This window comes from Mytilus edulis, chromosome 4 (assembly GCF_963676685.1).
Source record: "Mytilus edulis chromosome 4, xbMytEdul2.2, whole genome shotgun sequence".
Taxonomy (NCBI): domain Eukaryota; kingdom Metazoa; phylum Mollusca; class Bivalvia; order Mytilida; family Mytilidae; genus Mytilus; species Mytilus edulis.
In genome coordinates, this window is record NC_092347.1 from 93,140,526 (window position 1) to 93,168,001 (window position 27,476).

The 27,476-nt window shown below is 32.9% G+C and overlaps 1 protein-coding gene across 2 annotated transcripts; it reads left to right on the forward strand.

Moving 5' to 3' along the window:
* On the forward strand, positions 1-27,442 carry LOC139521074 (transmembrane protein 53-like). Of its 2 annotated transcripts, none has more exons than XM_071314329.1 (2): positions 1-50; positions 26,574-27,442. In XM_071314329.1, the coding sequence occupies exon 2, from the start codon at positions 26,583-26,585 to the stop codon at positions 27,432-27,434; it is 852 nt and encodes a 283-aa protein (XP_071170430.1). In that variant the 5' UTR covers positions 1-50; positions 26,574-26,582; the 3' UTR covers positions 27,435-27,442. The 2 variants fall into 2 exon arrangements, with proteins under 2 accessions (XP_071170430.1, XP_071170431.1); XM_071314330.1 differs by lacking the exon at positions 1-50 and adding an exon at positions 7,827-7,853.
* The last annotated feature ends 34 nt before the right edge of the window (positions 27,443-27,476 follow it).

A 27,476-nucleotide genomic window follows, 5' to 3' on the forward strand; every position in this document is an offset into this window, starting at 1 on the left:
GTAAAATTGTCGTTCTCTTGTCCGATATTGTTTATTTGGTGATAAGAAAGGTAGGTGTTTCCTAATAAATTTACTTTACATTTTTGTTCTGTATAGACCTATATATTAATTTTAATAAAAACAAACATAGAATCATTCAGTCAGCGAGAGGCATGTGTTTGATCAGTTATGATGAAATGTCATGTCTGAGTGCCATGTATCGTTAATACATTTCTAGCGGTGCAACTAATCCAATCAAATTAAAATTACAGGTTATCTCCCTTTGGCTGACGATAAGTGTATTTATTATTAATGATCTTTATAGTTATATATTTAAATGAAATGGAATATGATTATAAAATAAAATAAACCGTATAGGAGCTACCATTTGATTTTTATGGGGGGGGGGGGGGGGGGGGGCTTTTTTTTTTTTATAGCTGTAATCTCTGTCCTGCCTTTTTATTTTTCTTTCTGTTTGGTCCTGCCTTTTTTTTTCAGTTTATCCTGACTTTTTCATTTTTTCTTACCTAAATTGTCGTCCTGACTTTTTTTTTGCAAGTGTCTCATCCTGCCTTTTTTTTTTAACTCAAAACTCCTGTCCTGCCTATTTTTTTCAAATTTCATCCTAGCCCCCCCCCCCTAAAAATCAAATGGTAGCTCCCTTAATAGTAACCAGGTATACCCACAGGGCCGGTTTGTTACAATTTGCCGGGTTTACTATCCATACGAACCTCGAGAAAAATCGGGGTTCGTATGGAGAGTAAACCCGGCAAATTGTAACAAACCCCTGTGGGTATGTCCTGAATTGCACATGAATCAGCTTTCTGCATGCCAATTTTCAACATACCTTTAAAGCATTCTAAGAAAAAAACTGACCTTCGAACAGAGGTACTAAAAAATCACCCCTGTATTTTGGAAATCTTAAATAAGTATACTATGAAGCGCATTTATCCTAAATTTTTAATGAAACTCATAGACAAGTAAATTTTGGCTCAAAATGATCTGAATATATTTCTTTTTACCAAAAGTTTCATTTTTGCAAATTTGTTGGTTGGTTCAAGTAAACAAGGACATCAAAAGCACAGCATATCACTATTTTGTGTCAGAGTAGGTCTACTTTTACGTTCTAAATAAGAGAGAGTAATTGGTGGTCTGACACCTTAAACTAATACTTTAACAAATATAATTATATTAAACAGCACATGTTAAATATGCAAGAGTGGCAGTGCCTTGAAAACGATCTTGATATAAAGTATGTTAAAAGCTACTAAATTATGATTATATAAACAATTTAACACATATCTAAAATTATATATATATATAGGTTCGAATCCCGGCGAGGGAAGAACCAAAATTTGCGAAAGCAAATTTACAGATCTAACATTGTTGGGTTGATGTTTAGACGAGTTGTATATATACATTATGTACACAGCCATGTATCCCCATCATTGATGGCGATCCGATGGATACATCTGTTGTAGAGTTGTCACTGACTCAGACGTACTTATAAATATAATTATTTTCTGTGACTGTATATTACATTAATTTGTAGGATCCTTTACTATAGATAATTTAGCTGATCTGTAACAATAACATCTTCATGCCTTATATATCATGTACTGTAGTACGCCGCTAGATTAAAACTGACGAGGAAAGGTAACACACGGCCAGCGAAAGCTCTATTATTGTAGAGCCCAGGTGGTCGTGTGGTCTAGCAGGACGACTGCAGTGCAGGCGATTTGGTGTCACGAAATCACAGTAGCATGGGTTCGACTCCCGGAGTTAGATCTTTAAATTTGCTTTCACAAATTTTTGGTTCTTCCCTCGCCGGGATTCGAACCCATGCTAGCCTACTGTGATATCGTGACACCAAATCGCCTGCACTGCAGCCGTCCCGCTAGACCACACGACATATATATATATATAAGTAAATCATCATTTAATAAAGATTACAGTTTCTTTTTGGTATGCTTAAATGGAATAAATGAGACTGACTTTTCCCACATTTATCATGTTAATCTTGACTTTGAATCTTAGTCCGTTTTCAGCTGAATTTTAAAAAGGCGTGTCTGACCAATTTAACCGGTTTTACTGTCGAGCCTGCGACTTTAGTTGCAGAAAGCTTGACATAGGGATAGGGATCTGGCGGCTACTGCGGTGACGGCGTTAGCTTACTTCTTTTAGAAAAAAAAGCTTAATATTTTAGAAGGTGGAAGGCCTGGATGCTTCATACTTTGCATATGAATGCCTCATGTTACGAAGTTTCCGTCAGTCACATGTCCAATGTCCTTCACCTAATTTTCATGGTTCAGTGACTATACTTGAAAAAAAAGTTAAGATTTTTTGTAATGTTAAATTCTCTCTTATTATGAATAATATGATAACTATATTTGGTATGTACATACCTTGCAAGGTCCTCATACCTGACAGACAGTTTTCATTTGACCTCAACCTCATTTCATGGATCAGTGAACAAGGTTAAGTTTTGGTGGTCAAGTCCATATCTCAGATACTATAAGTCTAGTATATTTGGTGTATGGAAGGTCTGTACATGTCATCTGACCTTGACCTCATTTTTATGGTTCAGTGGTTATAGTTAAGTTTTTTGTGTTTTGGACTGTTTTTCTTATACTTTATGCAATAGGTCTACTTTGTTTGGTGTATGGAATGATTGTAAGGTGTACATGTCTAGCTGGCAGGTGTCATCTGACCTTGGCTTCATTTTCATGGTTCAGTGATCAAAGTTAAGTTTTTGAGTTTTGGTCTTTTTTTTCTAATACTATTTGCAATAGGTCAACTATATTTGATATATTGAAATATTTTATGATCTATATGTCAGTTGCGCAGGTTTTAGTTGACCTTGACCTCATTTTCACAGTTCATTGCTCAGTGTTAAGTTTTTTGTGTTTTGGTCTGTTTTTCTTAAACTATAAGCAATAGGTCAACCATATTTTCATATTATTCATCTGACCTTGACCTCATTACCATGGTTCATTGGTCAATGTTTAGTTTTCTTGGTTAATATTATTATAATAAGTTTATGTGACAGTTGTAATAAAGCTTTCTATTTTGGACTATCAACATATCAAGGATTAGTAAAGAAGTCGAGACATTTCAATGTGTGCACTCTTGCATTTCATTATATTTAAATTTTCATTATATATATGTCGCATACTTCAATTCCGATTCCCAAAAATCTGTGAAATTCCGACATTCGAGTTGGTATGGTCCCCGTCATTACGTTATTTCTCTATTCTGCAACAAACAATTAAACGTATTTTTTTCTTTTTAAAACGTATTCAGATATTGAGCAGAATTTTGGTATTTGAATTGTTGTACGGATCATTGGCAAGTTTAAGTTTCGTTCTGCTCTGCTAATTTTTGCCGAAGTTATTGGTTTTATAGTCACGTTTTTTTTTTATAAATCCGCTGTGTTTTTTTTTGTCTACAGCTTCAGATATTGGGCTGTTTTGGTTGGTATGTGAGTTAACCATAATGAGTTATTAACAGATCAAGTTTATGTATTGTTCCGCTCTGTTAATTTTTGCGAAATTAGGGACTTTGGACTTGAATAGATTGTTGAAAATCACAGTTTTTCGGACTTTTAAGTGTTGTTGAAATTGCAAATTTTTCAGCTTTATGAAACGGGACCGTTCGTGTCGATCCGACACATCTACTTGTTTTTTTTTGGTTTATGTTGATGGTTATTTTGCTACCCATGCTATTTATAAGAAAACGGCGAATTTTGCGAGAGATATTTTTGTATTTGCTCCATTTCGTCGTAAATTTAATTGCAATTGATAAGATGCAAATTTGAAAACTAGAATCGATGTCGTGAAGGTTATTTTTATTGCAACTTCTACTTAAGAAACGCGTGTCGTATACAGTAAACTCGATATTTTATGTATATAGTTCGAATGTTTAGCATCCTTTTGGTTTTCCTGGAAGCTCTATATCTCGTTTTAGTGCATTCAATGGTGCATAGTGATCATCCGATTAACAAAAACTCCCACATTTTTATAGTATCAAGTTACAAAAACATTGTCCTTTTTTTAAATTCGTCATGCGATACATCAGATAAGTGCATCACAAAAGTAAGTTAATTAATTGAACCAATAATGAGTAGTGAAAACAAACATTCTTTTCCTTAGATCGTAAAAGTCACTGATAGCAGATGTCTGTTTTGTTTTATAAACAGTAGATATTGTCTCCAGTTAATAAACACTTCGGAGTAAATTCCACACACATTTATAACATAATTTATTGTGCAAGCTTTCATATATACACTTGTTGATGTAGTTCATAAGTATTTCTCATTTTTATTTAGATTGGAATGTTAGTTTCCCTGTTTGAATGGTTGTACACTAGTCATTTTTGGGCCCTTTATTGCTTGCTGTTTTGTGTGAGCCAAGGCTCCGTGTCGAATGCCGTACTTTGACCTACATGTATAATAGTTTTCTTTTCAAATTGTGACTTTGATTGAGAGTTTACTCATCGGCACCCATACGACATCTTCCAAAATATATTGACAATTATTGGACCAAAGGGTTTACTTTTATAGATTGTTACATGGATGGAGAGTTATCTCATTGGCACTCATACCACATCTTCCTATAACTATGTGAGTTATGGGATAGTTGTACTTAATAATATTCTGAAAATTCAGAAAAGTTCAATGGAAGTGGGGAAAAAAGAAGGGGTGGATCCAGCCATTTTGAAAAGGGAGAGGAGGTACAAACAAAAAGGGGTTCCAATCATCGACCCCTCTTTCCACTTGCTCTGCTAATACATAGTAAATGGATTGCCCGGGTATGCTAGTTATGATGCTGTTAATTTGGTAACAGATTGGTAATTGCTACTGGACAGAAGAAATTCATGACAGCTAAATATTTGTTCTTTTCCTCGCATAATAGGACATCCACTGATTACCCTGCTATTTAATTCCCCCACTTGTTGGTCGAATGTCTGATTATGATTCTGAAATAGTAACTAATATCACTGGTATTAAAGAGATAATAGTAACTGCAATTACGATTATCCCAATATGGCGACGGTAGATATAGGTAAAATCTTTAAACTCATTTTTCTTAAATGTAGCATGCTTTTGTTAATAGTTACTCAGCTGCAAGGTTTATCTATACCATTACATCATATTTGAATCGTAACGGTGCACTGGAATCGTCTGAGCGCTTTGAAAATTGCCGTTGAAAAATTCGGTATGATAATCGTAACTCTATGGTATTTTTCTTCTTTGATAATCGTAATTTTCTTTATCGGATAATAGTAACTGAAACATAATAAATGTGTCTTTCAGCATTTCACTGATGGTATTTTGTGTGTTAAAAATTCAAATGTCAAGTTTAACGATGACATAAACGCATATAAAAATAAATGAAGAAACTTACAGGTTAATATCTAGGACAAATTTACCTATATATATATATATATATATACAGTCATGGGACTAAAGTGAGTTCCCAGTAAAAAAAAGTCCTATCATTTCAACTTGTATATCTATTTATAACTGACAACAATATGCATAACGGTTAACCTTTTAGTTGAAACATATTTTACTTGCAAAAGTAGCAAAAGGGATTGGACACAAGTTATAACAACATTAGAGACGTCCTCTCCCAATATAAATATAAACACAAAGTACATTAGATAATGGCGAAAAAAAAACACAACATAGTAGTAATGCATGTAATACATACTTCAAAAAAAAAATTAGAAATAAAAAGAAAAAAGAAAAAAAAAACCAATATAATAAGGAATAATAATGAAACAACTAGACTGAAGTGAAAGGTTGTAAAGTAGAAATTTAGAATGTTAATTGACTGCTTTAAATCTTTGTGTTATTCTGATATAAGATTGTACGGACTCAAAATGTCTTTGTTTTGCTGAAAAGAAAGGTCACCGTCACCAGCTAAAAGAAGCTCAATGGATATAGCATAACTTTCTAATTTTGAAAACAGTATTTCTCTGGCTTCGTTGTGAAGAGCGCACTGTAAAAAATAGTGTATACTATCCTCAACAGGGTGGCCACAGCTGCATGCGGGACTGGGTTTAATATTAACACGATGTAAATCTGAATTTAAAGAACTGCACATATTTCTCAAACGTGTATGAATGATATTAATTTTCTATCCCCACAACTAAAATAGGAAGGTGGCTGTATCAATTTAGACTTCATCTTTCGTTTAAAAATATTTATGTTTTGGACGTACGTATGTCGGGGGGAAGGCTATTCCATTCAAAAGTAGTGGATGGGAAAAAGGATTTTCTAGTTATGTCTAGTCTATAACCGGGTACTACATAATTATTACTGTTTCGCAAATCGTAGTTAGATACTTGACCAACAAGCGGGGGCATTAAATCACAGAGATAATCAGGGGCAGTCTCATTATGTATAGAATAGAACATATTGAGCATTCTGGATTTTCTTCTGTTCACAAGCAATTGCCAGCCAGTTTCAAAATATATAGCTTCCCGACTAGCAAACACGGGCAACCCAGTTACTAACCTCCCTGCTTCTAACTAAACATGTTCTAAATTGTCGGCTTCTTGTTGAGTACAACCATCCCATAACTCACATGCATATTCCATAACGGGTCTTATAAAAGTTAAATGTATACGAGCAAGATAATTTCTATTCAATACATATTTCAATTTTTTAAGAACATTTAATCTCGTGCTTGCACACTTTAAAATATTTTCTATATGTGTATGGAATTTATCATTGGAATCAAAAGTAATCCCTAAGTGTTTATGACAGGAGACAAATTCTACTAATTGGTTTTGAAATTCTATTTCAATATCAGCTGGGGAAGTATGGCAGGAGAATATCATAGCCTTTGTCTTATTAGGGTTAAAGTTAATAAGCCAATCTTTAGACCATACTGAAATTTGTTCTAAATCGCTGTTTAAGACATCCTCTATAGTGTAAGGGTTATTGCTGGAATAAGAAAGAGATGTATCATCAATAAACAATCGAGTTAGACTTGTCAAATTATCAGCTATGTCATTTACATAAATAAGAAATAGTAGGGGAGCTAATACAGAGCCTTGCGGAACTCCTGCATTAGTATTATCAAAAGGCGAATAGGCATTTGAAACGAAAACGCTTTGTTTTCTATTTGAAATATAACTTTCAAACCATTTATACAGATTTCCATCAATACCATACGCTTTTAGTTTTATTAAGAGGCCACTATGCTATACCCTATCAAAAGCTTTCGAGGTATCACATAATATAAGAGATGTTATACAGCGATCATCAAGTGACATGCATATCCTATAATAAATTTCTATTAGCTGGTGAACCTTTTGATATATACATGTATCTGTTAAAGATACGGAAAATGAAGCAGCTGTCGAGACAGCTATTGTGGTAAGTAGATATTTTGATTTTTTTCAAAGTTTCAATGTTGTGTGCGCGTTTAAGTCCGTTTTTGTTTGTTTTTTTTAGGGGGAGGGGGAGGGGGGATTAGCTATATCCCATATCCCAAAAGTGCAATCCTTTCAATTCATTGCTCAAAATGAAAGTCACGTATACCACATTTTCATATGTCATATATATGTTTTGCTTCCAATATCACGTTTATATTAAAATTCTGCGCGAAATGAACAAAAGTTTCCGTCAATAACTTTATAACTGCATTATCGGATTTAACAGTTGATACCTTTATCGGTAGATATGAGTGTTCATATTTCCCTTTTCCTTATAATTCAATAAATATAGCCGTCCATTTTTTCCCCTTTAATTCCCTTTTTTCTATTGTATACTGATATAATATATGATTTTAAAAATTTACTTCAAATGTTTTGATCAAATACCCATGTATTTTAGGACGTTTCTTCAAACAGTGTGTATGGTAAAGGATCTAAAATAGTTACAGTTTATGGTTACTATTGTTTATTGTTACTTTTGTTTATTGTTACTTTTGTTTATAGTTACTTTTGTTTTTTGTTTTTTTTTAGCCTTACCTATAGTCTTAATACGAAGCACTTGACGGACTGAAAAATACACACACAAATATGTATATTGATAAATTACATCAGAAGGCATAACATGTACATCATCACAGTCGGAACTTGTTTAATTACAAAGATTTTTATAGATTTTACAACACATATTTTGTGCTTCAGAAAAATACATGACAATTAGGTTAGGCTAATTTTTGTTTTCATTTAATAGAAAATAACTTATTGTATGGCAAGTATGCAAATACAAAAATGTTCCTTGTTTAGTACCTTCAATATTTGTCTCTACAATATCTTCCATGCATATGTATGCATCATACTTTTCATATACCGAGTATTTGTGAATTTTTGAATTAGTTTGTTTCTAATATTGCGGAATATGCGTTATTTTATTCTCCACTTTGCAGTCATTCTTAGAATAAGTATTCCTTGTAAGACAATTTAAAGCCACATCAACTTCAATTCTTCATTTTCGGGCTTTTGGCCAAACTATAAGAGAACACAAATCCATGTTTGTCAAAGAACTCCACGTTACTTAATTTCATAATACACAAAAAATCCCAACCTTTCTCTATTCTTATATAGCATTAACTGTTTAAAGGATGTCATATTGTTATAATTCAAAATTAAATTTGTGTTGTCTATAGTTATTTTCTGAGATATCGAAATTTCAGTGACAGTCATGAAGTAGCTAAAATGCCAAAAAAATATGGTATGATTAACAACGAGACAACTTTCCACAAGAGACCAACATGACTCCGATATTAACAAAAATAGGTCACCGTACGGCCTTCAACAATGAGCAAAGACCATACGACATAGACAGCTATAAAAGGCTCCTAAATGACAATGTAAAACACTTTAGACGAGAAAACTAACGGCATTATTTATTAAAAAAACTAAATTTTATGATATACTAGTATGTAGATATAGGAAGATGTGGTGTGAGTGCCAATGAGACATGCAACTCTCTATCCAAATAACAATTTATAAAAAGGTAAACCATTATAGGTCAATGTACGGCCTTCAACACGGAGCCTTGGCTCACATCGAACAACAAGCTATAAAGGGCCCCAAAATTACTAGTGTAAAAAAACAATAGCATAACATCACAACATAGAAAAACACACGTTAAAATATCAATTGGGAGACTTAACTCAATCAAAAAACATAAATTAATACACATATGTAGCTGTTTTCCTAAGAACTGTTAATAATATATGCATAAAAAGAAATGTCATAAGATGTTGGAACGTTTCGTAAATAATTCATCGACATAACTTCATTATATGCTATTAGATATATGTTTTAAGTGTCAATATCAATAAAACACTTTCCAGTTACGATTATCTTTCCATTTTTAAATACCATAATTACGATTATCTTTTTTTCCGAGTTACGATTATCATCCCGAATTTTTCGACGGCAATTTTCAAAGCGCTTAGACTAATCCAGTGCACCTTTACGATTCAAATATGATGTACTGGTATAGTCTCGATTACCCAGACGCATATTTAAATATAGCGTCTGGGGTGATTAACCGGACTGGTCAAATATTCATAGGGGGCGTAACAAATAATTAAATATAGAACATATATATAAATAGCATTTCCGTTATCCCCAATATCATTTTTTTTTAAACAATAGTAAACAGTGTAGTAGTAAATGTACATGTATATGACATTCTTGTAGCTCACTCTATGTTGATCTATGTTGGCCAACTTACTGATGGGAAATTTTAATGCAAACGTAAAGTCAAATAAATAGAACAGCTGAAAAAACATTTCAAACGTCTTCATGTTCTCAGAGTTCTAGTCTGAAACTGAATGATTTATAAATATGTAACAAACTATAAAGATCTAGAGTCAACATTAAGCTTTAATTGGCCGTACTTTATATTCAGATTTCGGATATATTTTTCGTTGATTAAAAGTACTTTATATAAGTTTTACTCCTTTTTTGGTTATGTTTTTATCTAATTTTTTATTGATCATTAACCATACTTTTCTAGTTTTCGGCCGTGGTTTCCCCATTAGCCGGGTACCACAAACGGCGGCACCCAAAAGACTGCCTCGTTATATTCTGAGGCCTAGTTACGGCCCTCTGTAAATATTATAGCACTCCAATCTAATTAAAATATTGATCTCTGATTACGTTATACTACATATGAGATCTAACAACTATCAATATGTAGTTTCACTTCTGACTATTTCACACGTGACTTTTTAAACCAATTAGAATCAACCTTAACAAATCTTTGCAGTCCATTCGATACATAAATGTATAATATGGCTTATCTATATCAAGAGGATATGTCCTGAGAACATCGAAAGATAAAACCCGACAGTTTGTTACTCGCTTCAAAAACAATGTCGATAAATAAATCATTTTTGTAGACATTGACATCGAATTAACATTACAAAATAACATTCAATTGAGATGTTTCTCTAAGTAGGAAGCTTAAACAGACATGAATAATCTTAATTTGTTCCGCTCAGTCCCCCCCTTTTTTCTCTCGATAAAACGAACAGTGGCCAACTTTCAATCGCAGGGTTTTGTTACAATTTACCGAGTTTACGAACCCCGAAAAAACAACAATGTTCCATACTACAAATGAAAGGCAGGCATTGAGTGTGGAGGAAATTATTCCAAGGGGGTGGCGTTTTTTCTCTCCAATTTCTTTAAGAGTTTATATTTGTTTTTTTCTCAAGAACTATGACAACATTTGTTTGAATCCAAAATCAGACAGTATCAACTGTTCAGGGTTTGCTCAGTGCGGCATTTTATTATAGTATAGAATTAAGATGGGCAGTTCAATTGATGCATATGTTTTGTGGTGGAGAATGGAGTTTCTTAAGGGCAAATTATTGTCGCAGGAAAAATGGGACACCAAATTGGCAATATCGCAGACTAGCGTGAAGATTAAGACGCCATAAACCACAAAGACTTTAGGCGTGGTAATAAGTGTGGGCCATTTTCTGCATTAACCGAGTTGTCCAATTTTAAGATACCCTATTAATATATTTGACTGAAATATTTGCATGCAACAGAGCTGTTTTCTGTCATTAACTTGCATACCAGAATGCGGCTTTCAAGCCATACTGAATTCTATATATTTGAAAAACCTAAAGTAACTTTACTTTTAATTGAAACATTTTAAACAAGGCTAAAAGATATATATAAAGTTACAAGTACCTGAAGCGGTGACTTTCGTCTTCCACCTTCCTCAGTGTAATATTGACCAGTGACTATCTCGAAAAGTGCTTATATTAGTGTACATGTATATATATGGTTAATGTTGACGCGCTTTGACTTCATGCACAACTCATGCCATTTGAATATATATGAATGAAATTTAAATAATAATAAAGAATTGCTTTAATTTTCTATTGTACTAATTTAAATTTTCAGTACGTAAAACCAAACATAGCGTACAAAACAAATAAATTGTTTCAAAATATGCAGCGCAAAACTATTTGTCATCAATCGTCAAGAAACATGAATATGATATGAATGTGAAACATATAACACTGAAAACACAAATAACACAATATGTTCAATAATGAAACAAAATAGATACATATATCCGGTGACACACACCCCTATATATAGCTACCTGCAAAAAGTTCCGTCTCGAAACCAATATATCAAACCTATGACACTTTTGAAATTTGGGCAACCTAGATGTGCATGCAGTACACGCCTTTATACCATATAGCAATGACCAAAATTCAGGACACTTCAATAGGATTCAAACAAATAACAACAACAAAAAATATTAAAAAGTCAAATAAAATTAACAAAATTTCCCTCATTACTATGAATTGTTGTTGACAAACGATCAATCCAAATTCTGGCAAATCAAATGTAGGATGTACCTTATCCACTAATCTGTTGCACAAATATCTAAATTTCCCACCCTTACATATAAATATATATCATTTAAATAATAATAAAAAATTAGGTCCGACCCATATATGCATACTTTTTTCAAAATATGCATATGGTCTGAATGTACACGTACGGTCTGTCAGATTATAAGACGTTGGTCAAGTTTATTCTATACCTATACATGTATATCATTAAAAGTATAAACATCACAGTTCAACATAACCGAAATCTTAAATTAATATAAAAAGTTCAATTGAAATTGAAATAAAAAATTAATGTTTTAACTTTTAACTATTTAAAAGTTAATCTCCTGTACAGTATACATGTATATCACGGAAGAAAATAGACATAAATTATATAAATCTGTTCCCAAAAAACTAAAAAATATTATAATAAAAAAGTATTGAAAAGTAAGCAAAGAATGAAAAAGGTAGCTTTGTTACTGTGAGAAAAGTAACTCTGGATGTAGGGTTGCTGATATTATTGGTATGGATGCAATTTTATACAAACTATTATTTGGCATATTGTTAGGTTATGAGTGCAATAGAACTTTTGACATACAAAATTGAAAATGCAATTTGTAAAACAAAAGGAATTTCATTGCATGCTGCTGCAAAACAAGCATGGGATGCAAATGCAAAGGAACAGGCATGAACAAAACATGTAAATGTAAGAAATCTGATGTTCCTTCCGCCAGCAAGTGTCACCAGGGAGGAGAATGCTAAAATAAGATTGAAACAGACAATTAAATACAGAATTATTCAATTTCAATTGATGTAATGTTTTAACTTTATTCCCATATGTTCCAAATACATGTATGGTCAAGCTCGTACTAGACCATATGAGTATACTCGTACTGGACCGTACACGTACAATCCAAATACTTATATGGTCTGGAATATATAAACATAGGTACTTTCTCCTTGTAATGATGTATGAAAGTATAACAATAATTATTTTTAGATCATTTCATTGGATGGACCTATTCTTCAATGTAGTCAATACTCATGTATGATTGGAAATTTTGTTATGTAAGGCCATGTAACTTTGTGTAATTACAAATGACTTAAAAAAAATTAATAATTACATGTTTGGGAACATTCTTTAGATATCATAATATTGGAAAGTTATATATATAACATGTATACATGGGCTTTGCTCATTGTTGAAGGCAGTACTGTGACCTTATTCCTATAGTCATAAGTTGTTAATTTCTGTGTCATTTTGGTCTCTTGTGGAGAGTTGTCTCATTGGCAATCATACCACATTCTTTTTTATATAACATACCTTGATCCTATTGAAGACTAAAACAGACCAGCAGCAATATAACATTTTTATTCCATTCCATACCTCAGGACTATGACGATCCAGCAACTTTCAGCAGCAGTACATGATGTAAATTAACTCATTCAAAATAATTAATTACAATTGCAAACTGTTTATTTAGAAGCAGTTTGACAACTGAATAACCATCTTGAGAATGATTTATGGTCACGTTTATTTTCCATGTTTTCAGCACATCAAACTAATAATAATTTATGACAGAATTCTGTAAAACAAAAAAAGACAGAAAATTTAATTCATTCAATCATTGACATGATTAATGAAATTGACAGTTGATATTGTGATACATAATTTTTGGTATATATATCAAAAATGTATTTGAGAACAAACTTAAGATATAAATGAAATAAATAGACAATAAACTGAAAGTCTATCCAGATACTTTTTTTGTCTTTATCATCATGATCATAAATTCAAAGTATTACATCATACATTATACATACAATATAATAATTACACGTACATGTACCATAGGCTAAGATCTGCATGTTAAAACTCTGGATCTGGTTCACAACCTAGATCTGTAGTGCCATTCTCAGATTCATCTTCAGATGCTTGTAGTGGCCTTTTCTGTGTCACTGTCTGTGTGTTTTAAGAGTTCCCTCCACCGTGTTATTTGTTTGGCCCAGTCACAAATTGAAAGAAACATTGTCAGAATCTAGGGTTTTTCAGACTGGAGTCCAAATTACTGTTTGATCAGACACTAACCTGAAATTAAAGAGTTTTATAATTGGTCTTCATTAATCATTAATGTGTTACATTTATATATGTAAATGTCCCAAAAATAATTTGTTGAAAAGCTGATAATCATCCCAAAATTTGTAATTTATATTGTTGACTTTGTATGACAGACAAAAATTTCTGGCCATAACAAGTTGTACAATAAGCTGTTTATGGTTTTTACCTATGATATTGTTTTCTCAAATAAATATATACATGTAGATCTGACAAAATGTCATGAGGAATCATGGAATATATATGTATCCTTTGCATTTATATAGATTAAAAAGCAGTTTATAATTTCCTAGGCTTTGGAATGAAGTGTGTAAGCTTATAAACAAAGTGCTACAAATGGCGAAGTTAGAAGTCATAAAATTGAGAATGGAAATGGGGAATGTGTCAAAGAGACAACAACCCGACCAATGAAAAAAACAACAGCAGAAGGTCACCAACAGGTCTTCAATGTAGCGGGAAATTCCCGCACCCGGAGGTGTCCTTCAGCTGGCCCCTAAACAAATATATACTAGTTCAGTGATAATGAACGCCATACTAATTTCCAAATTGTACACAAGAAACTAAAAGTAAAATAATACAAGACTAACAAAGGCCAGAGGCTCCTGACTTGGGACAGGCGCAAAAATGCGGCGGGGTTAAACATGTTTGTGAGATCTCAACCCTCCCCCTATACCTCTAACCAATGTAGAAAAGTAAACGCATAACAATACGTGCATTAAAATTCAGTTCAAGAGAAGTCCGAGTCTGATGTCAGAAGATATAACCAAAGAAAATAAACAAAATGACAATAATACATAAATAACAACAGACTACTAGCAGTTAACTGACATGCCAGCTCCAGACTTCAATTAAACTGACTGAAAAATTATGATTTCATCATATGAACATCAGGCACAATCCTTCCCGTTAGGAGTTTAGTATCATACCATCATAACATATATGAGAAGAACATAACCCGTGTCATGCCAACAACTGTTTTTAGAATAAATGTGTTTAATTCCGATGCAAAGACCTTATCAGTGACTCAATATTAACGCCAAAATATGCAATCTTTAATGACTTGACAACAGTATCGTAATTATATCCCTTCTTAATAAGTCTTTTTAAAGGTTTTGTAAGTTTCTGAGGTGAATACTGACACCTTTGTGCTTTATAAAGAATATTTCCATAAAAAATTGGATGTGAAATACCTGAACGTATAAGAAGTCTGCATGTTGAGCTATATTTACGAATGATGTCTTTATACCGATGATAAAATTTAGTAAATGTTTTGACTAGTTTGTGATATCAAAAACCTGGTGTAATAATTTTTCAGTAATACATAAATTTCTCTCGTTAAAATCTAAAACATTGTTACATACACAAGCGAATTGTACAAGTTGAGATACATAAACATCCCTTTATAAGTTTTACTGATGCTATCTGACATCATCAGTTAGTTGACCGTTTTGCAATAACCTTTTCACAGATGATGACCGAAATGTTTGTTCTGTCCTAACTACAACCCTGCTTTTGATGGGGTTTGTATTGCTCGGTATTTAGTTTTTCCATGTTGTGTTTGTGTATTGCTGATTTTTATATTGGTCTTTTTCTTTTTTAGTCATTGTGTTGTTTTTTTTCCATATAGGAGTTTGAAGGTCCATGATGCATCTTGTATCTTTCGTCCCTCTTCATAAGATAAAACTACGGTATATTAATGGGAACACAACACCTCAACCTTTTACAAAATAAATAAAATTTGTAAGTTTACATGTTCATGATGTACAAGTATATGTGCAATAACAAGCCATTAATGGCACACTGACACAACAGTGTTTATCATTCCCTTTGTTTATCTTCTCTGCATCCACCTTTGTTAAATTTACCAACCTTAGTCTTGATTTGAGTTTTCAGAATGGATTATATATATAGTTACGATGTACACATATATATAGAGAGAGATTTTAACTTCTATGTAATTTCAGCTCTTGTGGAGAGTTGTCTCATTGGCAATCATATTTTTATAGCGAGTCACTGAAGCATGTCTGGAGCCCCCTCCCCCATAGTTAAGTCAGCAGGACCTGCACACAAACCTGAATTTAGTTACTAAGCTATTGTGACTAGACGGTGAAAACAAAAAGAGACAATAGTCAAACTACAAACATGCATTGACAGAACAGGCATATTTGAAACTGCTGTTCCTCAATCCAAATCTTAACCAGTCATGCCAGTATATACTAATTTAAAGCACAGAGAAGGAGATATGACACAGGCACTTATTATTTTCAAATAAGCTGTACATAAACTAAATAATTGTAAAATTTAAGTGATTTCTTATATTAGGTTATTTTTTTATTTCGATATTTCCTCTTTTTCTCCTATTAGTTCAACAGAAAAAAAAGGACATTAACAAAAATGTATGCTTCTTCCAGAGGCAGATTTTAGCTTAAATCAACGGTGACCCCATTTTTTTATTTCATTTTTCTTTTAAGTATATGATAAAGTTCATTTATGAAAAAATATAGCGAAATCCTATATTAGAAAAAAAAAATCATTTATACCCAGGAGCCCCCTTAATATAACACATTAAGGTATATAGGAATTTTTTTTTGAGACAAGTGCCTGTGAGATATGAGAAGAAAACTCAACAAAGAGAAAACTGGCACATTGGCATTGGAATAATTCGCACCCCCCCCCCCCCCCCTCCTAATGAAAAGTTCTCTATCCGCCAGTGGTGGTTTTAATTACAGTTTGTGGTAGTAAATTCCATTGAATAATTGTTCACGGGAAGTATGACCATTTGGATGTGTCTGTATGCAGGGTTTCAGCTAGGATTTTGAAACCTTTAGTCACTTTTGCGGAAGACAAAAACTTACCACTTTTAATTCAACTTTGCATTCTGGCAATAAGTCTCCAATGTAACAATAATATGTTTATTATTGTTACATTTCCATGTAACCGTAGCCAGTGCCTGAAGATATTGGCCTGTAGTTTACGGGGTTGTATTTTTCCGCCTTTTTGAAGTCTGGGGCTACATTAGCATGTGTCCACTCCTGTAATAGGTGTTTCTCCAGTTTCAAGTGACTTTTAAAATGTTAATGCGAGATAATTTTGTTCCTTTAATCTGAGACTACTATAACACATGTCTCAACATTATGTGACTGATGTTTTCATGGTTTTGATAAATTTTCATTTCAATTAATAAATAACTTTAATCAAGTACATAGTGAAAACACAATGTAACACCAGCTTTTGTTTCGCATATTTCTGTCATATTTTCACAACTATATGATATAATCTAATAGCGAGAATTAATACACAAACATGATTAGACCACAAAAAGACTTTTTATGGATATATGTGGTATCAGGAGAAATTAAAATTCCAATGTAAACTTTTCAGGTATCCTCATTTCCATTGTGAGGACAAGGATAATAGCACGAAATGTTAGGTTAAAGTATATAAATTTGAATTTAAAGATTGAACTAGAACATTTTTAAAGATAAACTTGTATCACCTGGTGTAAGAAAATGTGTGTCAAAAAACTTATAACTTGTACAAATTATAAATTGTACAAAGTTATATTTTGTACACATCATATATTAAACAAATTTAACATGGGTGCCGAATTGACTACATCAAGTGCCGATTTAACCAGGTGCCAATTTGACTAGGTGCCGATTTGACTATACTGGGTGCCGATTTGACCAGGTGCCGATTTAACCAGGTGCCGATTTGACTAGAATTCATAGTAGTCTCAGCTTTAATAGTTCTTTAAAAACTCTTTCCGTTGCCCGTAGGAAGCATGACTATACAATCTCTGTGCTTCAAAATACCTGCAAACTTTGACTTTGCTCATAATTTAGCCCTTACACTTTGTTCTGAGGCAAAATATCTGTTAATTCGTTTTCCAAATCGTCTTTCATCCTTCGTCGCCATCTTCAAACATTCTTGTGAAGCCCTTTTCATTAGGACGATTTTGATTGGTCAATATAAATACTTTCTCGGGTCAAAAAAAGGTCACAAAAGCGAAACCTCAATTGATAGTTGTTAGATCTCATATGTAGTATAACGTAATCAGAGATCAATATTTTAATTAGATTGATAGCACTCGTCATAGGCAGAACAGTCCCCCCCCCCATTTTTTCGTAGGAAAAATGTGGTTGATTATATAGGGAAACACTGTAGCATGAGTGAGTGTAGTTCTCCTCCCTAATAACAAGTTCTGGATCCGCCACTGTTCGTGTATAGAGGATACCAAGCTCTCTGCACGCTTAAAAATGAGTCCCTTGGTCTACTGGGTGGACCGTTATACTTAAATCTATATTTCTGCTTCAATACAATATACTCTTATTTTTTAGTGAGTCGTAATTTCTCCAACCTGTATCCCGAACGGACTATAAATTAGGACCTCCTGACTTTCATAATTATTGTTAATTTCTTTTCGTCCTGAACATTACCATTATTTACCACAACACGATAAAAAGGTCAACCAAGATCAAACTTTTCTTATATTATTGCACACCTGTATATCTGTATGTCTTTTATCTTCATACCATAAAATACGACCATTCTCCAGCTTCTATTCTCTGTTCTTTGTATTGTATTACATCGTCCTAAACATGTATGAAATATTTGTCACTGGACGTTTAGCAACCAACCATCAGTATATTGTGTCCCCGTTAGTCTCCATTCTTCATTTTTTTATCCATTTATCCATGTTTTTTTCTCATTATTCTCAGTTCCTTTTTTATGTATATATCTGACGCACTTACCTTACAAAAAAGCACACATCAAGTTACGTCTATGTAAAGAAAACATCTCATACATATACTAAGATTGCATATGTAGAAAAACTTCCTTAACAAGTATAACTGGTGTATCAGCGAGATCACACAATGAGCCAACTCAATTTCCATTTATAAAATTAACTGATCTTAAGACTGCAAACGACAGAATAGTCTGAATGTTTCTTAGCTGTTTCACCAATAATTGCCTAATCCTTTTGGGAAGAAAATATTTAGGAACCAAGCTTCACACAAAACCACTTTGCCTGTGTAGCCCGTGTCCATGGAGAAATACAGAACTTAACCAGTCAGTCATGAAATCCAATACTCCTTGAATGCATGTTTAAATCATGTACATGGAAAAGATGGAATGGGATTTATTCCCTACTGCATAGTAACTTGTTAAAAAAAAGATAATAGCTCAAAAGTGTATTCTACTTCTCCAACTCTTATAATTTCCATCATATATAAGCATGCAATAAAGGACAGCTTCACAAGAACAATAACTTCTGCTGTGATCTTTTTATATAAAAATACGGAAATTGGTATGATTGCTCACGAGGCAACAACCCAGCAGAGTTTAAATAACATGGATATACGCAAATGTTATCACTGCATGGCCTTCAATATTAAGAAAAGTCCCTACCATATAGTCAACTATAAAAGGGCCCGACATGAAAATGAGATACAATTCAACCGTAAACAGTGCACTAACTGTGTAATTGTTCATATGATTCTTTTGTTAATACAAATCTAATTTCCCTAACATATCTGACGACAATGAGTTTCTTGATATTTGTTACATTTAATCAATACTAGAACACACCCGTGATATCGCGGGTCCGTGACTGAAGTATATAACTATGCGCAATCCTTATTTTAGTATTAGTATTGTCATCTGATAAAGGCATGCCGATTATAAGATACACAGTATTCTCTGCTTTCAAATCTTTCTGTTTGAACCCATCGAACTGAAACTTATCAATTATTGATAATATTAATTATTTGGAAAACAAAAGGTCCTGGAATGGAGTACTTTTTAATCAACAGCATTGTCCTATATTAGTTATAAATAAAGTTGAATTCTTTGATTCGCTGTTTTACGCCATGACCGCTAACAAATTGAAAACTGTACCTATATGCCTTATTTTAGTCCAGATTTTTAGTATTCGTATTGTTATCTTAGAAAGTCTAACTGATTAAAATACTAAAATAGGTAACAATTTGACAATTAAGTAGTGTCAACCCTGTGATTATGACCCGTGTAATACTTTATAGCATATTAATCCTGAATACACCGTTTGGTGGTGCGCCTGTCAGATGCGGAACGTACAGATAAGGTAATCGGTAACAGGTGAATATACTATTGGTATCGATATCGGACTCAACCCGGAACTTCTTAATTATTGGCAATATTAATTACGTGGAAAACAAAAGGGCCTGGAGTGGTGTAATTTTTAATCTACACCTTTGTACTATATTAGTTATATATAAAGTTGAATTCTTTGATTCGTCGTTTTTACGTGATGACGGCTGACAAATTGGACCTCGTAATTTTAGTATTATAGATACGTCTGTGTATTTTTTTCGCTTTGTGGCGGCTGTCAAAATAATGTATACCCAACATTGTTGGTACTGTGATCTATTTATACTGATTGATGCTTCAGTAATTAAAAAAAAATCTTTCAGTTTGAATCTTGTTTATGTTTATGATGCAATGAAAATCCCGAGTATTACATTTTTTTTTAATTCTTCACATTTTACACATAAAATCTGTGTCCATAAATCATCATTGGTTTGTCTACAAAAGAAAGTAAATATCAAAATCATATCAATTTTTAGTCACCAGCATAGCATATATATGAAAAACAAATTGTTTAAAAAAACATCATAGAAATATATTGTATAAATTCTTGTCCTGGGGCAAGCTGAATCCAGCTTCAGGGTGCAAGATTATTTCGCTGCGTTGAAGACCCGACCCATTGGTGACATTGGGCTGTTTACTGCTCTTTGGTAGGGTTGCCCAGTGTCTTATGACACATTCCCTGTTTGTATTCTTTATCCAAACCATGCATGGATTTTTCTCATTGTTGAAGGCCATATAGTTGCTTATAATTGCTCACATTCAATTCATTTGAACTTTGATGGATAGTTCTCATTGGTACTGATTCATACCGCATCTCCTTATTTGTGTAATATTGAGCTTTTCGCAATTTAATCTTCAATTTTTGTTTTAGTCTACATGATAAACTCTTAATCATGATGAGGTCTACTTTTCGTAATTTATGTCATTGGGTTCACTGGTTGCTGCCTCATTAACACCTCTGTTCGCCGGTTGATGCTGAATATATTGTTTAACTGTCTTGTTTTGCAGAAAATCGAATGTATAATTCATTTTGACCGTTTAGTGTACTATGTAGAAAAATGGCATCTTCTAGCTACACTTTGTTTTTCTTTGAATGTGTACATCATTGTGTATCTCTCCTCTCCCCCCCCCCCTTTTTTTTTACCCATATCAAGATGCAAATCCCCTTATTTAGATAGATACAACGAACTTATCTTGGATGAAGGTGATATTTCGGCGTCATAGCAGTTTTCCATCAAGTGTTTATAAAGTGGCCGATACTACACATCAACCTAAAATGTATTTATAACGTATATGACTGTTCGAGTGGTCCCTGTCAACATAGCAATTGACATTTATTGTATAATTATAAACTCGTTTTCGTTGCACGGACATGCATGAAAGAATATAACTACTCGGTGTATCAGGTTGCATTGCAATTAATGTTACAGTGTGTGTTGTTATAACATATTACCAAGGTTGGATGTGCTGATTTTTCTTTCGCGTCCATGCCCATGTCTGCCATGCTGTATGGTGTTTTCCATGAATTGTATGTCGTCACAAAAATATATAAATAGCATTCAACAACAATCGGTACACTCGGGCTTTGCAATAATATTATCGTAATGTAATTTCTTCCGAAGTCAATAACCAACTTCTTGGTTATTCGTCTTGGACATTATCTCTAACAACAAGTTTAAAAGCCGATACTATTCCGAATGTTATAAATTACCAGTTTTATATCACTTCTCCTCCAGACGCTCTACTTTGAATAATAAAGCGGCTGGATGATCGAGACTAGTACTGGTATAGATAAACCTTGCAGCTGAGTAACTATTGACAAAAGCATGCTACATTTAAGAAAAATGAGTGTAAAGATTTTACCTATATCTACCGTCGCCATATTGGGATAATCGTAATTGCAGTTACTATTATCTCTTTAATACCAGTGAATATGTGACTCATCATAAAGTAGATATAACAAAGATCCTTTTCCCATCTACTAATATTGAAAGGAATATACCCCGACATGCGCACTTCCAAATCTATAAACGTAATTAAACGAAAGACGACAGCTAAATTACTAATACTATCAGCTAATACTACGAACCATTGAAGTTCTATTTTGGTTGTGATGATAGCGAATATACTAAATAATATACATGCACGTTTGAGAATAGACTCTAGTACTCGGTCAAGTAAGACCAACTAAAAAATCAAACATAATGTCGGAGGATTTGAGAAAATGTCAACTGTGAATTCGAAGCGCGTTATTAAATATTTAACTTTATCCCGCGTGCATGTAGCTGCGGACATTCTGTTGAGAAATGTGTTCTCTATTTTTTTTTCGAGTGTACTCACATTAAAGCAAGAAAAGTATTGTGAAGACATGATATATCAATTGAGCTCCTATTGCCTGGTACTGATGACTAAAAAGTTCAGCAAAGTATATTAATATTGATGTTTACTCTACGATCTGAATAACACAAACATGTTTGTTATGCATGTAGTGTTGTTATGTTTTCATCATTTGTGTAAGAAGAAAACGTCAGTAATGTTGTTATAATTTCACAAATAAGATAATGTTAAAGTTAAACGAATAGCTTCATGGTGTTGGCCGTTGCAAAATATGAATGAAGTTAGAAAACAAATCAATGTGTTTTGTGGTATTCATGAATCATCAGAACGACGAACAACACAATAATTGGTATAATGTACAAACGTGTTAAAATCTAGAATGAGGCTAGAAATAAATGCAAACAATAAGACGCGTGACACGAGTCTTCTATAATGATAATGATGGCGTACGGTTTCGACTAGCTACATGTATAATATATAGGGATGGGGTCGATTTAATACTTTAAAATGTCATCGATTACATTACTATGAATGTCACCTACATTTGAACGCAAACACTAACATTAGATTACTTTTCTTTAAGATTTTTTTTAAATATCTTTTATTTATTCCTCATATTAAAAAAAAACCCACTGTTTCTATAAAAGTTAAGCAAGCTAACCAAAAAAAAAAAACCAAAACAACCCAACCCCCCAAAAAAACAAACAAATGATGTAAATTTATGAAGAAGTTTTATTGTCTGTGGGGATATGACACATACATATGTTTTTGCAGGTGTTTTTCACTACATCCATATTTTTGAAAAATTAGTAAGTGAGCTTCAGTATAAAAATAGTAAGTGAGCTTCAGTATAAAAATAGTAAGTGAGCTTCAGTATAAAAATAGTAAGTGAGCTTCAGTATAAAAATTTAATTGCAACATCAATGAATTTATAAGCAGTTGGTCAGAGGACACAATTATTTCGTAGTGCATTTCTTTTAGAACATAAATGAAAATAAAAAAAAACCCACCTGCGCTTTCTCAAAGAAACTTTTACAGTGTGTGGTACTACTTTTGGGACAAATTATATCAAAATTATAGAAAACTTCATCGGCTCTAACTCAAAATATGGACAATTTTATGTTTAGGGCGTCTTGAAATCTTTTGACAGCTTCCGAAGTTTTCAACCTTTTTCAGCTGGACCAAATCACTACTTTCCTTTAAAATTCTGGACCCAAATTTTTTTACAGTGTAATTTCACCCCCTTTCTTGCAAATTGAGGCATTAAACATGGAGAAATAAATTTGGAAGGGGTATAAAAATTAATGGCAAGTAACCCACTGTCAACACTAGGGACTATATTCGTTGAACGAAAACAAGGGACGACAATTGTGGTCTCGGACCAGTTTATTTTCATAATGTTTTATAATTGTTTGAAATAACTATAATTAGAAAGTACATTTTAAATTATTTATGGAAAACAAAACTTTTTTTCTAATTGTGAAAAAGAATAGAATGTCCTTTAATAATTGAGAGGGCTAATTTATGTTGTCTTCAAAGTCCAAATTTGAACTTAATTCCCTTAATGATCTATGCTTTTTAATTTTCTTGAAGTTATGAACAAATATTATGTAAACTGAAATTGGAGTTTATATTAGAAGTATCTCATCAGGGAAAATAAAATGCTTTTAAAGCATACATTTGTATTCTTTTATCATAAGGACTTAAATCTCACAATGAAACAGGTGGAAAGAAAAATTACTGTTGTTTTAGTAAACTGTTTACACATTTCAACTCTTCATGCACACACTTTAACATATAGAATATATTATCAATCATAGTGAATTATAATACTGTTTTTCCCCGTTCATACTTAATATCTTCTTATTCTTATATTGTACACTAAAAACTTTTTCGTGTACAGAATTTATAATCAGCAAGTAATCATGATTACACATGCTTATTGAAAAAAATATCCAACTTCATTATATACACATTAGTTGCTACTCGCACATGGAATTTCTTTCTCAAAACTTTATTTTAATTCGTAATATGAGGCTGTTCCGGAAAACATACGTAAAAACAGAACAGAAATTGACAACCACTTAAAAATAGGATATGATGGAAAGGGCAGAAATGTTTTCTTTCCACAGGTCACCTCAAGTTTTACTTCGGAGACTGCTACACTATCCAAATAAAAAAATAATTTCCCCTCTTCGACCTGTGTTTTTGTACATGTCTTACTTCGACCTGTGTGTTTGTACATGTCTTCTTCATACCATGTTCTGCATTGGAAAAGAATGCCTGCGCCAAGTTAGGAATGTGACAGTTGTTTTCCATTAGTTCGATGTGTTTGAGTTTTTATTTGCCATTTGATGAGGGACTTTACATTTTTAAACGCCCGTTTACGGCACGTATTATGGTAAACCATTGTCCGTCTGTCCGTCATCAACATGTCGGACATTAACTCAAAAACGCTTTAACTAATTTGCATAAAACTTTGGGGAATTGTTTATATCTATTGACGTGAGCTCCCTTTCGTTTTTATATTTTATATTTTACGTTTTCGAGTTATGGTGTTTTATTTATTAAAGAAAGGGGGAATTTTCAAGTTTTGGGACAATAACACAAAAACGCTTTCACCAATTTCAAATAAATGTTGGTGAATTGTTTATATCTATTAACATGAGCTTCCTTTCGTTGTTATAAATTTTAGATTTTATGTTTCCGTGTTATGGGGTTTTACTTATTAAAAAAGGGCATTTTCCAGTTTTCGTACACTAACTCCAAAATGCTTTCACCAATTTCAAGAAATTCTAGTGAATTGTATATTTATTTTTCCTTGGAGTTCGGTATTTTTGTTATTTCACTTTTTGTTTTAGTTAATTCTAACCACCTTTTGAAAATGGTGTTTGTATGTCCGTGAAAGAGATTTGCAGGTCCTTGAAAGAGATTTACAACCTGTACTCCCTCCTTTTACAGAATTGTCAGAAAACATCCACGGCTGGTCACGTATACCGTAGACATACACTTGTCAAAACCTTCTAGAAAATCATCGATTCGATTGATCAAAAATTGTTACATAATAAAAGTTGAGGAGGGGCATCAAAGAGTAACAACATGTACTTCCGGCATTATATAATAACAAACACTCGACTATTTTCTTATCTAAAACGACTAGACAATTCTTAACAAAGATGCATAGAACTATAATGAGACAAATATATATATAGAAGATGTGGTAACAATTCCAATGAGACAACGTGTCACCAAAGACCTAATGACGTAGGCGTTTTGATGTTTTGTAATCTACTACAACACATTGAGGACGATATATTCCATTGGTCAGGAAACTCACAATATCAAACTAAATAAAGGTTCCAACTCTTTCAGGCTTAGTTTATATTTATACAGAATTATGGGCTTTTCTCATTGTTGAAAGCTGTACGGTGACCTATGTTTGTTAATTGCTGTGTCGTTTGGTCTCTTGTAGAGAGTTGTCTCGTTGACAATCATACTACATCTTCTTTTTTATATTGGCTTTTACATTTTTGGATTAGAGCGTTCCTAATGAAGATAAATCAAGTTAAGGATTTCAAACGCACCAAATTTGTAATTTCCATTTTGATCAGATTAAGAGCGATCAATACAACTGTATACGGCAATCGTTTTCTCTGATGTTCCGATTGTGCGTATTCAAAATACCAATATACCTATATATACAGTACGCACACATGTGACTTTCCTTACTGTTACACATTCTGCGTATAGTCACATTATTTTTGTGAAGCTCAGAATGCCGCACCTGACACTGCTTGGGTTTTCTGTGTCTATTTGTTCATTTACAATACTTTTTTTCTGTTTTAGTTGTTTCAAATTTGTATAGTATTCATCTGATTTTTTGTTTTTATTAATAAACAAATGCTTTTGTTAAATTGCTTGTGGGCTCGAATAGTTATACCAAAGCAAATCATTTCAGTTCAGATTCTAAAACGAGAAATGCTTGTGAGGATAGACATATACACTTATTAATACGTATGAATAATTTATGTAAACGGCACTTTTTATAACGCAGTAATAAGATCTTAATGCGGTTAACAAATTTATTTCCTAACAAAACAGTTTATGACATCAAACTCTAATCATAACAAGTCGTCAACCTTAATCTGATACTATTAATTTTTCTATTTCAGATTTAGAGAATGCATAACCTGAAAGTTACAACCGTCACCACAGCTAGTCTTCAGTTAAGAGAATATCCAAAGTTACCCCCGCCTAATGATACTGCGAAGGAAACACTAGTTATTTTTTTCAGTTGGTTGGGCGCATCAGAGAAGGCTATTTCTAAGTATTTTGAACTGTATCATTCATTAGGATATGACATTCTTCATGTCCCAGGGAATGTTAAACATTTTGCGTGGCCACCTACGTCTGTAAGTTTAGCCAGGACAGTACTGGACTACGTATGTACAGAACTATCGCATTACCGCTTTCTTCTTATTCATAGTACATCGATCGGTTCCTATAATTACACATCGTGTCTAATGGAAATGAATAGAAATCCAGTGAAATACTGGAATTTTAATCTACGTTTAGTTGGAAATGTATTTGATAGTATCACATACGGGTCATATGAACGCATGAGAATTGGTGTATCTTATGGCCTTACTAAAAGTTCGTTCATCCGGGTACTTTTACAACAGTTATTTGCCTTGTACTTTATAGTTACAAAATCTACTACGGTTGACTTCTATAAGGAAGGTATGAAAACATTTAACGAAAACCAAGCGGAAGTTCCAAGTATATTTTTTTATTGTAAAAATGATCCTTTATGCGACCATAGCCTGATTGATAATATGGTATCAGACTGGCGCATGAGAATGTCCCCGCCTGTTTTAAGTGTGTGCTGGGATACTTCTGTCCATGCTGGACATCTGTTTAAACAAAAAGACGAATATCTGACTTATCATAAATCATTTATGGAAGCTGTACGCAATTTTCAAACAGAGAAAAGAACCAAAACAAAGAAATTTCATAATAAAGCAAAACTCTGAGATTTTAATTAGTTAATTCCTTACATCAAATCGAACATAATT

What these genes read in the sequence shown, in the direction of transcription:
- LOC139521074 (XM_071314329.1), top strand. Translation starts at nt 26,583, where the DNA reads ATGCATAACCTGAAAGTTACAACCGTCACCACAGCTAGTCTTCAGTTA.